The sequence below is a fragment of the Nipponia nippon genome, unplaced genomic scaffold (assembly GCF_047370975.1).
Source record: "Nipponia nippon isolate SJK-2023a ecotype South Korea unplaced genomic scaffold, ASM4737097v1 scaffold_27, whole genome shotgun sequence".
Classification (NCBI taxonomy): Eukaryota; Metazoa; Chordata; class Aves; order Pelecaniformes; family Threskiornithidae; genus Nipponia; species Nipponia nippon.
Genome location: NW_028262344.1, coordinates 5,450,476 through 5,463,782, shown reverse-complemented (window position 1 = coordinate 5,463,782; position 13,307 = coordinate 5,450,476). Strand labels below are relative to the sequence as shown.

General features: G+C 40.8%; 1 protein-coding gene across 3 annotated transcripts in view; it reads left to right on the top strand.

Moving 5' to 3' along the window:
- Positions 1-10,051, top strand: part of SLC23A2 (solute carrier family 23 member 2) — a 70,516-nt gene extending 60,465 nt beyond the window's left edge. For all 3 annotated transcript variants that reach the window (XM_087762888.1, XM_087762887.1, XM_087762889.1), the window contains 4 exons: positions 2,440-2,569; positions 2,711-2,848; positions 4,003-4,098; positions 4,659-10,051. In XM_087762888.1, coding sequence (XP_087619014.1) covers positions 2,440-2,569; positions 2,711-2,848; positions 4,003-4,098; positions 4,659-4,891 — 597 coding nt within the window. In that variant the 3' untranslated portion in view covers positions 4,892-10,051. The remainder of the gene's footprint in view (positions 1-2,439; positions 2,570-2,710; positions 2,849-4,002; positions 4,099-4,658) is intronic.
- The last annotated feature ends 3,256 nt before the right edge of the window (positions 10,052-13,307 follow it).

Here is a 13,307-nt window from a genome sequence, read left to right as displayed (position 1 = left end):
GGCATGGAGCATGCTTAGGGGATTACATATTTTTTGGGGTGTTACTCAGCAAAATGTGTAAGCACTTGAATTCCTTTGTTCACATGTGGAACTGGATGTGTGCTTGAATGCCTTGCTGAACTGGGAGACCTTGGACTGCAGATAGATTTGCTTGATATTGTTAATTTAACCTTGTTAAGAAATACCAACAAAATTGGTAAGAGTAATTTATGTTGTAAATACATACATCTTGTTGTGTATTTCACTTGGAAGCTATAAATCTCCTTCATGCATACAAGATAGAAAATGTATCCTCTCTACTTACAATAACTCATCCCGCTGACTTAATCCAATATAGATGATGAATTTATCTTCAGCCATTTTTTTTCTGCACAAAGAATAATTCTGTTCGGTTTTAGGGTGGAATATAAATACTAATAGCACCATCTGCTGTCTGTATAAGTCTTCCATTCAGTTGCTGATGGAAATTTCCTAGAAGAAATTTTGGTTAGAAAAATGCTTAAAGAGAAGTTTCTTCTGTTTTGCTTCCTTTCTGTTGTTACTTCATAGGAGTTGATATGAATTAACAGCACGTTTTTATTAACAGTCCACTGAAATGAGTGTATGTTTTGCTTTGGAACAGCGAAAAATGAATGTTAAACTGGCAGCTGTTACAGGGAACAGTTAACTACAGTTAGGTCTGTTCAGAGCACATGATGTTAGAGTGAATATGCCTTATCCAGAATGGCACAGCTGGATGGCTGCGCTCCAGTGTTTTGTCTTGTTTTCCTGTCTGCATACTCATTCCTAAAAAACTAATAGTTTTTCAATTTAGATTTATATCAAAACGTAATTTTGGCACATAGATACTCTGCTGTTTATTTGGGAGAGGAAATCTTTAGTGCTCATGAATAAAGACTACACAGTCCTGGTGATCCCGTTATACCAGTGCAACATTTGAAAAGGCATTTACCTCCCTTGAAATCAGTATATGATTACGCTTACATTTTAATTTGAGGCTTCAACTGGATGTAAATACTGCAAAGTCTTTGAGCTAGTCTGTGAACAAGCTTTATTTTGATGAGAGGAGAATCAATTAAATCTGATTAGTTGGGGCAAACGTATAGGCAGCTTATGCCGAAATGTTGGTGATGAAATGGATACTCCAGTAAGGTACTAGGTACCATATCATGCACTCCAAAATAATCACATAAAGTGTGTGTACGAGTGCCTGGGAATAAATATGTAGTTTGAGCTAAATGCTGACCAGGTTGCTTTCAGTAGCTTTCAAAGGGAGCTTAATTTGTTTGCCTTGTAGTGATTGACCATTTGCATAAATAAATGTTGCTATTGTGTGGACTTTTTAAAGAATCTGCCTATTTCATGCAGGAAGGTAATTTTAGAGCAAGATATTGGTAGTCCTAAGGAAATGAATATCTTTCTAAAAAATAGAGAAAGGTGCAGGCTAACTTCTGTTGTTATTCTAGTGAACACCCTAATTTACTAGTCTAGCTTCTGTTTGTAGGTAAACACATCTCACCTAACAGTTAAGCAGTGAAGAATATGGGGGAAAGAGGTACTTTTACCCTAAATATGCCTGTATCTTTTTTCTCATTTCACTCATTTAGCTCAGTCACACATGATTAACAGATTAATATCTACTTCTCTTTGAAGCTTAATACTCTGTAACAGGACACCTAGAAACACCTTACCAGCATAACAGGATTTTTTTTTTTTACCTGGTGCACCTCTTATGCAAGTGTAACACTATTAAAATATTGAACGTTCAGGTTTATCAACTACCACTACCACTACAACGTAGTGCCAGAGAAATACTGCACTGAAGTTTGAATGCTTAAAATAAAAATGGGAAGGAAGTGCAGGTGCTTGGTTTCACAGTGTTAGCACAGCCATGATTTGCATATGAAGTGAATTCAGCTTTGATCTCAAAGAGGGATGTTATAAAATCAGTTTATAATCTTTGTCTAGAAAGCCTGCATCTCCTTCAAGTGAACTGCATGGTAGGTAACTAATACATATATTCTTGTGTAAAAGGGCAGCAACACATGGATTTTAATATTTTTTTTCTGTTTGCATTACAATTGATCCGTTTGCCACCTCTCCTAGTTATGGTCTATTTGTTTTCTTTCTTGTAGATGGGACCGTGCCACATTTCATGGTTATTGTGGCTATAGCAGTTACAGATGGTTTTAAAGATGACTTAATGAAAAGAAAATCAAACGAAGTTATGTTAGAGTTGGAGTGCAGCCATGTTACGGCTGAGCCCTCCAAGACATTTGTAAAGGCTCTGCAGCCTGTGTTTTAACACCACAAAAAAAATATGCATGGAGGCTTGAAAAGAAGTTTTAAATACGAAAGAGAATAATAAAATAAAAGGGAAGGCATGAAGTTGGACTAAGTACAGACTTTTTCCAGTGTCCTTTCCTTTTTGTTCTGCAGGTTGGAAGTCGCAGGGTTATTCAGTATGGGGCAGCCTTCATGCTCTTGCTTGGGATGGTTGGGAAGTTCAGTGCTCTCTTTGCATCGCTGCCTGACCCCGTGCTTGGTGCCCTCTTCTGCACTCTCTTTGGTAACGTATGTTTTTTTGCTCCTCTTTGTATCTCATGTGGCTATACCTTTTTACTCTAGTGCTGTGTTTATATGTATGTTGCTATCTTTTTTTGAAGAAAAAGGCTATATAAAAGCTGAGACTTGCTTTATTTTTATTTAGGGATGATTACAGCTGTGGGTCTGTCTAACCTCCAGTTCATAGATTTAAATTCTTCTCGTAACCTGTTTGTACTTGGATTTTCCATTTTCTTTGGACTGGTCCTTCCAAGCTATCTCAAACAAAATCCACTGGTCACAGGTATGTGTTTCTGCTCATTTACAGGAGGCATACTTTTACCTTGTATTCATATGCAAAGTACATACAAGTACAAAGTAATGTAAAGGGTAAATAAGAGAAAAAACAAAGTATTATGGAGACAATAAAAACTGTAGATAAGAAGGCAGGTGTGTTCAGAGGAGAATTAATTGAGATTTTGAGACCTGAATTGAACATTAAGTGGGATACATCTGAAGTTGTTCTGCTTTCTCAGGGTACGATTGTAGAGCAATGGAAAGAGGCGATTGCCAGTTGGACTGGAAGAAAGACTGAAAGGGTGAATCTGAGTTGTAAATGATGTTCAAAGAACAAGGAGAAATACCAAGATAGAGCTTGGAAGCTAGGAATTTGTTTTGGGTTTTGAAATTTTTTGTCACTGCAGACGTGTTCTAAATCTGAATTTTAATGAACTCAGTTTCAGACTGTTAGCCAAGTTATAGAGTTTTGGTGAATTCATGGAGAAGGTTTTCTATTTTAATACTATGTTCTCAATAGTGGTCATGGCAGTGTATGTCATCGAAGGAAGACCCTCTACAGGAATACTTACCTTGATTTTTTTTATTTTTTTTTTTTTTAAGAAAGGAAAAAGTTAACTAACTTTTTATAGCTATTGCTTCAGACCCAGATTTAAGGATGTATCTAACCTACTAAGTTATTCAGAAAAGTAGATCATTCAAGCAGAGTTAGGTGATGATATATTAATACAATGTTCTTCTGTGAATTGGTGCTATTAAGTCTTGCCCTTTTAAAAAGTAAAGATTTATAACAGAAATTATTTCAGTCTGCATGATTTTGCATTATGGACATTTCTCCTTTTCCGTTTTGTAGTTTTCTATTTAGTTAAATTAAGCAGTTATGTCTGCAGTAGAAACTAAAATGGCATTTCATGACATTTTTATAAGCAACTGAACGTTCATGGAGTTACGTTTTGGGAAAGAAGGGGTCCCCATGGTGTACTACATTAGTCAAAGGTTCTTCTGCATCTATTCCCATCCGGTTTTGAGAGTCCTATTTGAGCAAAATTCGTCAGTGAACTCAGTAGCAAGTTTTCCCAGTTGACCTGCATGTAAATCAGTAGGATGTGTATGTGTATGATAAAAATTCAAATTCTAAATATTTTTTCCCTGTTCTTCTAGGAATAGCGGGCATTGATCAAGTATTAAATGTTCTTCTAACTACAGCCATGTTTGTCGGTGGCTGCGTTGCATTTATTTTGGATAATACCATTCCAGGTCAGCATGTGAACTTGTCATTTTATCTGAAATAATAACTGCCTTTCTGAATGAAGATAGCACAGCGTTTCACGGAGGCAGGAGATGAGGAAGAGATTACTGCTTTTGTTGTTGACTTCTTTAACACCTACAGCAGACTGCTTAACACCTGCGTGCCTCAGTTTACTTGAGAACACTTTGATCTTTTTCAGGTTAAGATCTCCATCCTATTAAACATATAAAACAGATTATAAAAATCATACCAGAATAGTCTTCTTCAGGAGACAGAGTAAAAATATTTTAAGATCCAAACCTGCTTCCTTTCATTTAAGAGCAAAAATTTGCCTCAACTTCCAGTTACAAAATAAAACAGATATTAGCTATTTCCAATAAACATTTTTTCCCCTCTTCCTGCTTCTTTGAGGAGTCTAGAAGATCTTTCCAGTGCTTTGCTGAAGATGGTATCCGAGACTTGGCGTTTTCTTTCTTCTCTTAACCTCTAATATATGTGTGTGTTTACATAAAGATATTCATGTATACGTTTGGGTTTTTTTTCCTTTTTCTTTCATTTTGACTTCTAGGAAGCCCTGAAGAAAGGGGAATATGGAAATGGAAGAAAGGGGTTGGTAAAGGAAGCAAGTCACTGGATGGCATGGAAACATATGATTTGCCTTTTGGCATGAACTTTATTAAAAAATACAGGTGTTTCAGCTTCCTGCCCATCAGCCCTACCTTTGTGGGTTACACGTGGAAAGGCTTCAGGAAAAGCAGTAACTGCAGGAGTTCAGATGAAGACTCAGAAGCTACAGTATAGCCTTAGTTGAAATTACATTATCTAGTTGTAGTAAAAGATGTATTTGCAGTTTCTTGCTGATTAAGAAGCATTAAAATATATGTTTTGTATATCTGCATTTAAATTCTGGAACCAGAGCTGAGACGGATTTAAAAAAAAAAAAAAAAGCTTTCCTGTTGTGGGTGGTGGTAGCCAGATCTAGTGTCTCTGGGTCAAACTTGCAAATGCTCCTCTGTTTGATTTCCAAAAGCTATAGATACCTGCGCGCCTAAGTCTGTTTATTTTAAATGGCACTTAGGTTCCGGAAGTTATGTAGGTGCTATTGAAAAACGTTACTTTTTATGGTGATTTTATTTAAGTCATCAATGCTGGCATTTTTGGCGCATTCATTGCTGGCAATGTTAGTTACGCCAGAAAATTTGAATCCTGTGAGAAGGGGGGGAAGGAAAAAAATTTACTTCTAGTCATGTCAAATCCCATATATATTGTTCTCTACTCACTGATTTGCACATTCCATATTTTCAGCCCCCTGGAAACCAGACTTAGTTGATACTGGCAAATCCTGAGAGTATTTTTTTGAATTACCGATAGTTCAGTCAGATGTCCAGCGTTAAGACAGACAGTTTCTGTAATAACTTTGCTGACGAAAACTATGACCGACTTCTGATAGCTTAGTGCTGTAGAAGGAACCACTCATTTAATGTCAGTTCACATTTTTAAACGTTTGCTTTTTCTGCCTGGCATTTAACCACCTCAATATAGTGTCCAGGTGCAGGTTTTCTTTAAAGGGACACATGTAGCTTGAGTTTTACAGAGATGGGAAACTCTTAACTTCCAGATGGGACCTGATAACAGTTTTTACAGTGCAATGCCTGTATCCAGCAAGACATTTCCTGAACAAAAATGGTAATTTGTTGAGCAGTTCTAAGCAATTAACATCTGTATACATGCAGCTTTCCTTGCAGGGAAAGCCCTGCGGTCAAAATGCTGCCGGCATTCGCTGGTTTGGATCTGTGCAGAATTTTCTTGATTGGATATCGAGAGCCGATGCTGCCTACGAGCGGCTTACGTTGCATTGCCTCTTTTTCTTTTCTCTTTATGGGGCTTCTGCAAAAGCTCGTTACTGCTGCGGAGGTGGTCTTGAACAGCGGAGACACTACATTTGATGTCCTCATCCACTGGATGGTTTAACGGGTATTGGGTCCAATCAGGGCACCATTCAGATTTTTTTTTTTTTCCTGGAATAGTCTCAGCTCTGATGTTATGTGGCTGTTCATGCTCATCATGCATTCATAATTAACAGTTTTATTCATGTTTAATGTTCTTACTATTGCAAGTTAGTTTTAGACTTCAGTGTGGCCCCAAAAGCATTTTTAAGTTGTGGAGATCATCAGGAAATGTAGTGTAATGTAATTTCAAGGCCAGTATGCTCTACGGTGCTTGCATTTTGTATTCCTGGAAAAAACATAACAGTAGATCCTGTAATTCGCTAATATATTTATCAAAGTTTGACTACTGGACAGGAGCACAGGAACTCTGTTTTCTCTGAGTCTACTTCCAGGTGAATTTGTTATTGGTTATTGAAGCATGGAAGGGTTGGGGTGGGGAGGGCAAGGAAAGAGCTTAACAGATCAGTACTGAATAGTGTAGAGTTGGAATGATTCCATTGATATCGTTCTCAGCATGCCATGGCTGTTTCCAGAAACTATTTTATACTGCTTTTTCCATAACAAAGCATGTGTTTGTTCCTGCTTCAGGGCACTTTCAGTAGTTTGCAGTCTAGGTGTCAATTGGACTGTCTCGAAAGCTGGTCAGAAGAGTTATTGTGTAGTAGACAAGGTTAGTTTGCCTGTGAAACAAGGTCATTTTCGTCATTTTTATAATTTTAAAATTTTTCTCTTCAGGTAGTGAGGTGTTAGATTTCCACATCCAGTTGCAGATAGTTTGAGTGCGGAGACCTCTACTCAAGTGGCACGAAGCTTCCAAATTTCCCAACTTTGTGTGCAACCAAAGATGTGTGGGAGACATGGGGGAGTTAAATATATATATATATATCTATAAAAGGAAAAAAAAAAGCTACCTATGTATGGTGGTTGTAATGATGTAAAATGCCAAAGGTGGTTATCTTGTAAATGTTGAGAAAGGGAGGCAAAATTTTTTTATTCAAAACAGTGCCACCTTGGAAATACAGAAATGTCAAGTCCAGTGATGCTGCTGGGCACGGAGCGTGGCAGTGACACATGTGTCCCAAGGCTTTTCTAACTTCTCCCCCTAAATATTCTCTTGACAACTTCAATGCTTATGCAATCAAGAGACGAGGCGATGAGAAATAGCATTTGTCTTCTCTCTCCTTTGGCTGAAGTAAAGCTGTGCGTGTTCTGTATTGCCTTCGCTTGGGAATTGCCAAGACACTTCAGTCAAATTACAGGGCAACGAATCCAAGGATTGTTTTTTACTCTCTCCAGAGCAGAACACCACTCCTTTCTTGCAGCGAATGAAAGACTATCCGAATAGGTGAAGTCCGATTACTCTTAACTGTTGGATTTCTTTTTGTGACTTTGAGTCCTACCGTGCCGATTCTGTTGACTGGCTGAGAGAAGTGCAGCAACGTTTAGCCAGCATGTTTGCTTTTCTAGCCACTTACCTTGGTAACACTAAAATAAGTAGTTGTAGTTAGCAGTCATTTTTGTAACCAAATTTGTATACGTAACAACTCTCTCCATCTTATTATGAACATGAATGGTTAAAGGTGAGCCTCAGTTTTGCAAAAAAGATCCGCTGAAGCACCTGTAATGTATAGCGAGGGGTTATGATGGAGTCATTGGCAGTACCTTGAAGGTATAGGGCATGCAGCTGCTGCACCCAGGATGTTGCTATTAAAGCATGCGTCTCCCCAGCGCCGAGAGGTGAGCAAAGGACGGAGCTGATGCACGGGTGCCTTGGAAAGAGAAGCTCCTCTTTCTCTTTCCGATGCACCTGACCATCCCCGAGCTGCCAGTCAAAGAAGATGAATTGCTTTTCTTTGTGAGGGAAATAACTCTGAATTGCCCCCAGTTTTGTCCAGTTGCGGCAGGCGATTGTGGACCTTAAATCCTTCTCCCACATCTGCTTTTCTACATTGGGGTTGTAGTAGCTGTTGTGAAATGCCCTGGCCGGGGGAGCACAGTGCGCAGCCTGAGCCGCTGTGCAGCAGCGGCTGGCAGATGTGTTGCAGAGGATTAACTTGCAGTTTTGAAAAGCATTTAAATGCTTCCTGTTTGCTGGTTACGTCCAGGCTTTGATGCGTAAGGGTGACTGGATATAGAAATCTGACTGTAAATGCAATACTGTATTTTTCCTATATATGTTATTGCCTGCCTTTCAAACAGCTAAACAGCTAAACTAAACAAAACCACATAGGGATGATGACACCTGAGAGATGAGTTAAGAGGCGATGAGATGTTTCAACCAAACTTTAAGACGGAAGGGCAAATATTCATGGTAGAAATATCATTTTGTCATATCAAAGATGGTATCAATGTATGCAAAACAAAATAACTTGGGACTTTTGTAATTGATATTCTATTGTATTTTTTTTAGGTTAAATTAAGAATTCTTGCTAACATGTTGAAACACATTTTCTAAAGCAAATACTTGCAAATTATACCTACAGAAATATAGGTTTCATAGCTAACAGCTATGACTGATTAATGTTGTCATATTAGAGTGCATTGGTGGAGGAACTTAATCAGGTACCTTGCTTGGAAAGTTCAAACTTTAAACCCAGAATTTGCTTTATGCCTTTTAGTACTGACTTTAAATATGGCAACTTGGTTTGTACATGAATATTGCAGTGTTTTATTTCCATATATTAAAAATAACATTTCCACTCAGGATAATGATCGCAGTTTTCCTGGGAGGGAGTGGTATGATTGTCATGACAATGTCATGTGATGGTAGAATTTCTTCATTGACGAATCTATAGTAGTTGTGTATACTTTATTTACCCATGTTTATGTTCCTACCAAAAACTAAAGGGTTTCTGTATTGTTCATTTCCCTACTGAGATATTGGTACTCCTGATGCAGAATTGGCGCTTGCAAACTGAAATCCTCAGTACTATTTATACCACAAGGAGCATCAGTGAGTGCAACCGGTCATGTATAGCATTGCATCCTTAATAAAAATAAAAAGTGTTGAAAATCGCATCATTTGTGGTATAAACAGCACTCCAGGCACATCTGGTTTAAAATAGCCGGCTTCTAATGGTTTGAGTGAGCCATTGGATGCTTACATGCAATCTAAACCAACCTGTGCTTAACATAATTTGTATATCGATGTAGAAAATGCATGTGTGACCAGCACAACCTACGGTGTTTCTTTTACGTGGCCTTCTTAAACCAAAAGCGACTTTTTTTTTTTTTTTTTAAGGGGAGGGGGAGTGGTGGGTCACTCATTTTTGCAGAAAATGTCCAACTTGGTGCATGTTTCTTAGTATTTCTTAAGGCTGAAGGCCTTTTTGGCCATGGGATGACAGGTACTCTATGCTCTCATGTTTATATAGCTGCGATAGGTCATTGCAGTATTGGAGGAGGCCACGAGTTTGCCAGTGTTTTGCTTCTGCCCATGAGTCTGTACAGCTTAGTGCTGGGCTGCTTTTAAGTATTGGGGATCCGTGTTCAGAGCCATGCAAAATATTCCTGTCTAGTTCTAATTTGACTGTGACTGTGCATTGTCATCCGTACATATTGATATGAGAGATATATTTAGAATTGCCTTGTGTACTATCTGGCATTTACTACATCTTTCCAGGTAAATCATCTTGCTGCCAGTCCAAATTATTGTACTTTGTCTGTTCATAACAACTTTTGGCGTAACAAACTATTGACTGTTCTTAGGCAGTGGGGATAAATATTTTTTTTTCATGACTTCTTGTGACTGACTTTGGCTGTAAAACTTTTTTGTTAAACAGCAAGAGGTTTTTTTGGGTTCTTTTGTTTTGTTTGTTCTGAGATGTGTAATTCCTTTATGGAGGTTTTTTTTAATTTCATATTTTTTTCTAACATTGCTTCATTAAACAATTAAATATTTAAAAATGTAATATTTGGACCAGATGTTGTGAATAATAAGTAGATAAAGCTATTTTATTCTGTATTTTTAAAGCTGTTCAGTATAAATAAACGCGGGCATAGATGCAACTTGGCAGCATGGTGTTACGTTTCCTTTTAAACGTCCCCTTCGAAGGAGAATCGACGTTTTGGGAACCCAGGTTTTTGGAACCCAAAGACCAAGCATCTCTTTGTAGCAAGTGCCACCCAACACTACAAGCCCCGGGTGCCTTCCCAACCCTTCCAGCTCTCAGCCCGCAGCTCGTACCACAAAGACGCATTAAATTTCCTTGATTCCTTGATTTGGAAGAGGCGCTGCTTACTGTCCATCTGTCTTATTTGCTGTCTGTCGCTGCTTTCACTTGAGGCACCTCCGAGATCTCCCCCCGAGGAGCTGCCAGCTCCGGTGTGGGGACCTGTCCCCCCTCCACCACCCACCCTGTGCCCCCCTCCTCTCACAGCTTCCAACCTAATTAAAATAAAAAACCAATCTTCAAGTTCTCTTAGTAATTTCCACTGAGCAGAGGCTTTGAGTTATTCTGTCCACTTAAGAATACGAGCAGCAAGAGTTACCAGCGGAGAAATAACCTCTGGTTTAGGGTAAAGCTTCAGGATTGGGAATTTGTCTAAATTCTTGCCCTACCTTTGGCAATCTCTAGCCAAAGCGAAGTCTCCTGGGCCCCTTTGTCAGGGCTGCTGTGTGCCCAAAGCGGTCCGTGGGGCACGGCGTATTTGGAGGTGTCCCGCTGCTCCTCTTGGACGGTGTGTAAAGATAAATTAGCTGACTGTCGCCTTGTCTCATCACCTGCATTTAAAAAGAAAAAAAGCTGACTAGCCCCTTACCTCATCCCCAGCCATTTAATGAACTCATTTGTTTTATCCATATCTGTAATATGAAATTCCTAATGTTAGCCTGGAGCGCCAGTGATGTGCGGTAGCTGCCTGCAATCAATTAGGACCTGGAAATGTCTGGCTGATACACAGTGCCCTTAGACGTCTCTCAGCCTGCAAGGTATCTGAGCTACTCTTGATTTTAAGGGGAATTAAGACACCCAAGTACCTTTCTTAACTTAGGTGTAGCCCACTGCGACTCGTCCAAAAACAGTGTAGTCAGATGTGAAGAAAAATGGCAAAAAAAACCCTAAATCGGCAGTGAGAGGGGGTGAAAGTAGATTTGGTATCAAAGCCGGTGGAGCAGCTGTGTGACCAGGGATTTCCAGTCGTTCCTGAGCTGGGCTGGGTTTGGGTCCGTGAGGAAAATGGCTCTGATCTTAATCCTGATTAATCCTTTGTGCTACTGGGTCAGAGCTCTGGAAATAATTTTTTCTCCTTGTGTCTTTCCCGAATCAAAATTTGGCATCAACTGCCAAATAAGAAGGGCCTTACCCACACCCAATAGGAAGGGCCTTACCCCAGGCAGAATCTCAAAACCTGAGGATTTTCAGAATGACTGAAACATCCTCAAATGGGGACAGCGACTGTGTTTCGAAGGTACGAGCAAAGGCCTTTTCAAGAGCCACGTCTCTTCCCATCTGGTTCCCGGAGGCTGCGTAACGGCTAACAGATGCTCCTAAGCTAACGTCTATCCAAATGCGTAATATTGTTTGGTATTTACTGACAATTAGCTCCCAAGCTAAAAAGTCTTAAAGTTGAAATAATGGGAAGCTGCCAGAGTGTGAAAGAAGGGAGCTTGGATGCTTGCTCAGTCTGGGGGGAAATACTTGAGTTTTGGAGAATTTTGGAGCTGGTGTCTTACGCTTGGGTCTGACTGAGGTCCTTGACCTCCAGGCTCAGCTATGGGAGCAGAAACAGAATGAAATCCATCGAAGCCGATGGTTTAAAAGACATCAACCACATTCCCTGTGTGGCATTGAGCACAGAAACACTGATTTAACCTGCGAAATGGGTGCCATAACATTCCCGTGTGGCAAAATGCAGGCGCTGCCTTCGGAGCATCCTTTTCCTGGGAGATTTTTGGCAGCCGGGAGGGATGCTCGGCCTCACGGCAGCTGGCCAGGACCACGGTGGGGCAGAAGTTTTGGGTTCCTTCCACGTGGGTTTGGTTCCTCTTGGGTTTGTGCTCACAGCTGCTGTGTGGGTAAGGAGGAGCTGGCAGCCTGTCCCAGCCTCACAGGTTACAGCAGTGGGTCAAATTCCTTTTATTTGGTAAATAAATGCCTCTGTCCAGGCTCAATCCTTCCCGACCCACTGAGCAGGGTGTAGCAAAATCAGGATTTAACCCCAGTTCTGCAACCAAGTTCCTCCTTGTGCTCGTGCAGGTGCCCGCAGCAAAACCCTCTATTTTTTTTTTTTATTCCCTTTTGCTTTTGCTCTGATTGCATCCATCCCATGGGCTGGGGAGGGTATGGTAAAAGCTTTCCCTCTCTTCGGGGCTAAATCCCTGGGTTCTGGGCTGGGGGTTGCACAGTGCAGGCGGCCGGGGCCAGCTCTGCTCCATTGTGTGGCACGGCCGGGCTCTTCCCACGACAAAGGGCCTCTCATCTCCGCCAGCCCTCGAAGATGCTGCTGGAATATAAATACTAACCCCCATCCCAGCTTGCTTTTGCCGAGTCAGTGTTTCCCCAAGCCAGATGGCTCCTCCTGAACTTCTCATATTTTACATACAAATCAAAAAAAAAAAAAAAAAAAAGGGCCGATTACAATCCGTGGTTGTAAAGACTTGCTTGTTTTGCTAAACCAGCTGTTTAGATTATTCCTTTGTTTTTGTTTTGGGTTTTTTTTTCCCTTTGTGTGGGCTGTTTCTAGGCAAATTCCTTAAAAAGAAAAAAAGCCTGGAGAAGCCACAAAGCACTAGGAAAGGTCAGGAGCAGACAAAGGCGGAGGGACGTGGCCGTACATGGCTGCTCTTCTAGAATACTTAATACCACTGTGCTGCCCCAAACCCTCCCCACTGCGACACGGGGTTCACGGGCAGGATGGGACCCGCAGCCCAGGAGCAGAGGCTGGAGGCTGAGCACCGCTTTGGAGGTAACCGTGACCCCAGGCTGCAACATCTGCTTCCAGGCAGATTTTTTTTTATTATTATTTCCTCTTCAATGCCCTTCTCGGAGGCGGTTTTGGATCCAGACAGGATCCCACGGCCATGGCTGGGAACCGGTTTCTGCCAACACCTGGCCCTGTTGCACAGTCCTGAAGGCAGAACAGCAAAGTGTGATGCCTGCGTGGCTCTGGAACTGAATGTCACAGAGTTTGGGGTGTTTTAAGGCAGAAATAACCGCTTTAGTCTGTGTGATGCAGCCTCCAAGGCTCCCTCCGTGACTCCTGCATGGAGCTGGAGCTGGTCATAAGAGCATTTCCAGCGCGGGTGCATGGGATGGGGCATCCTTTGG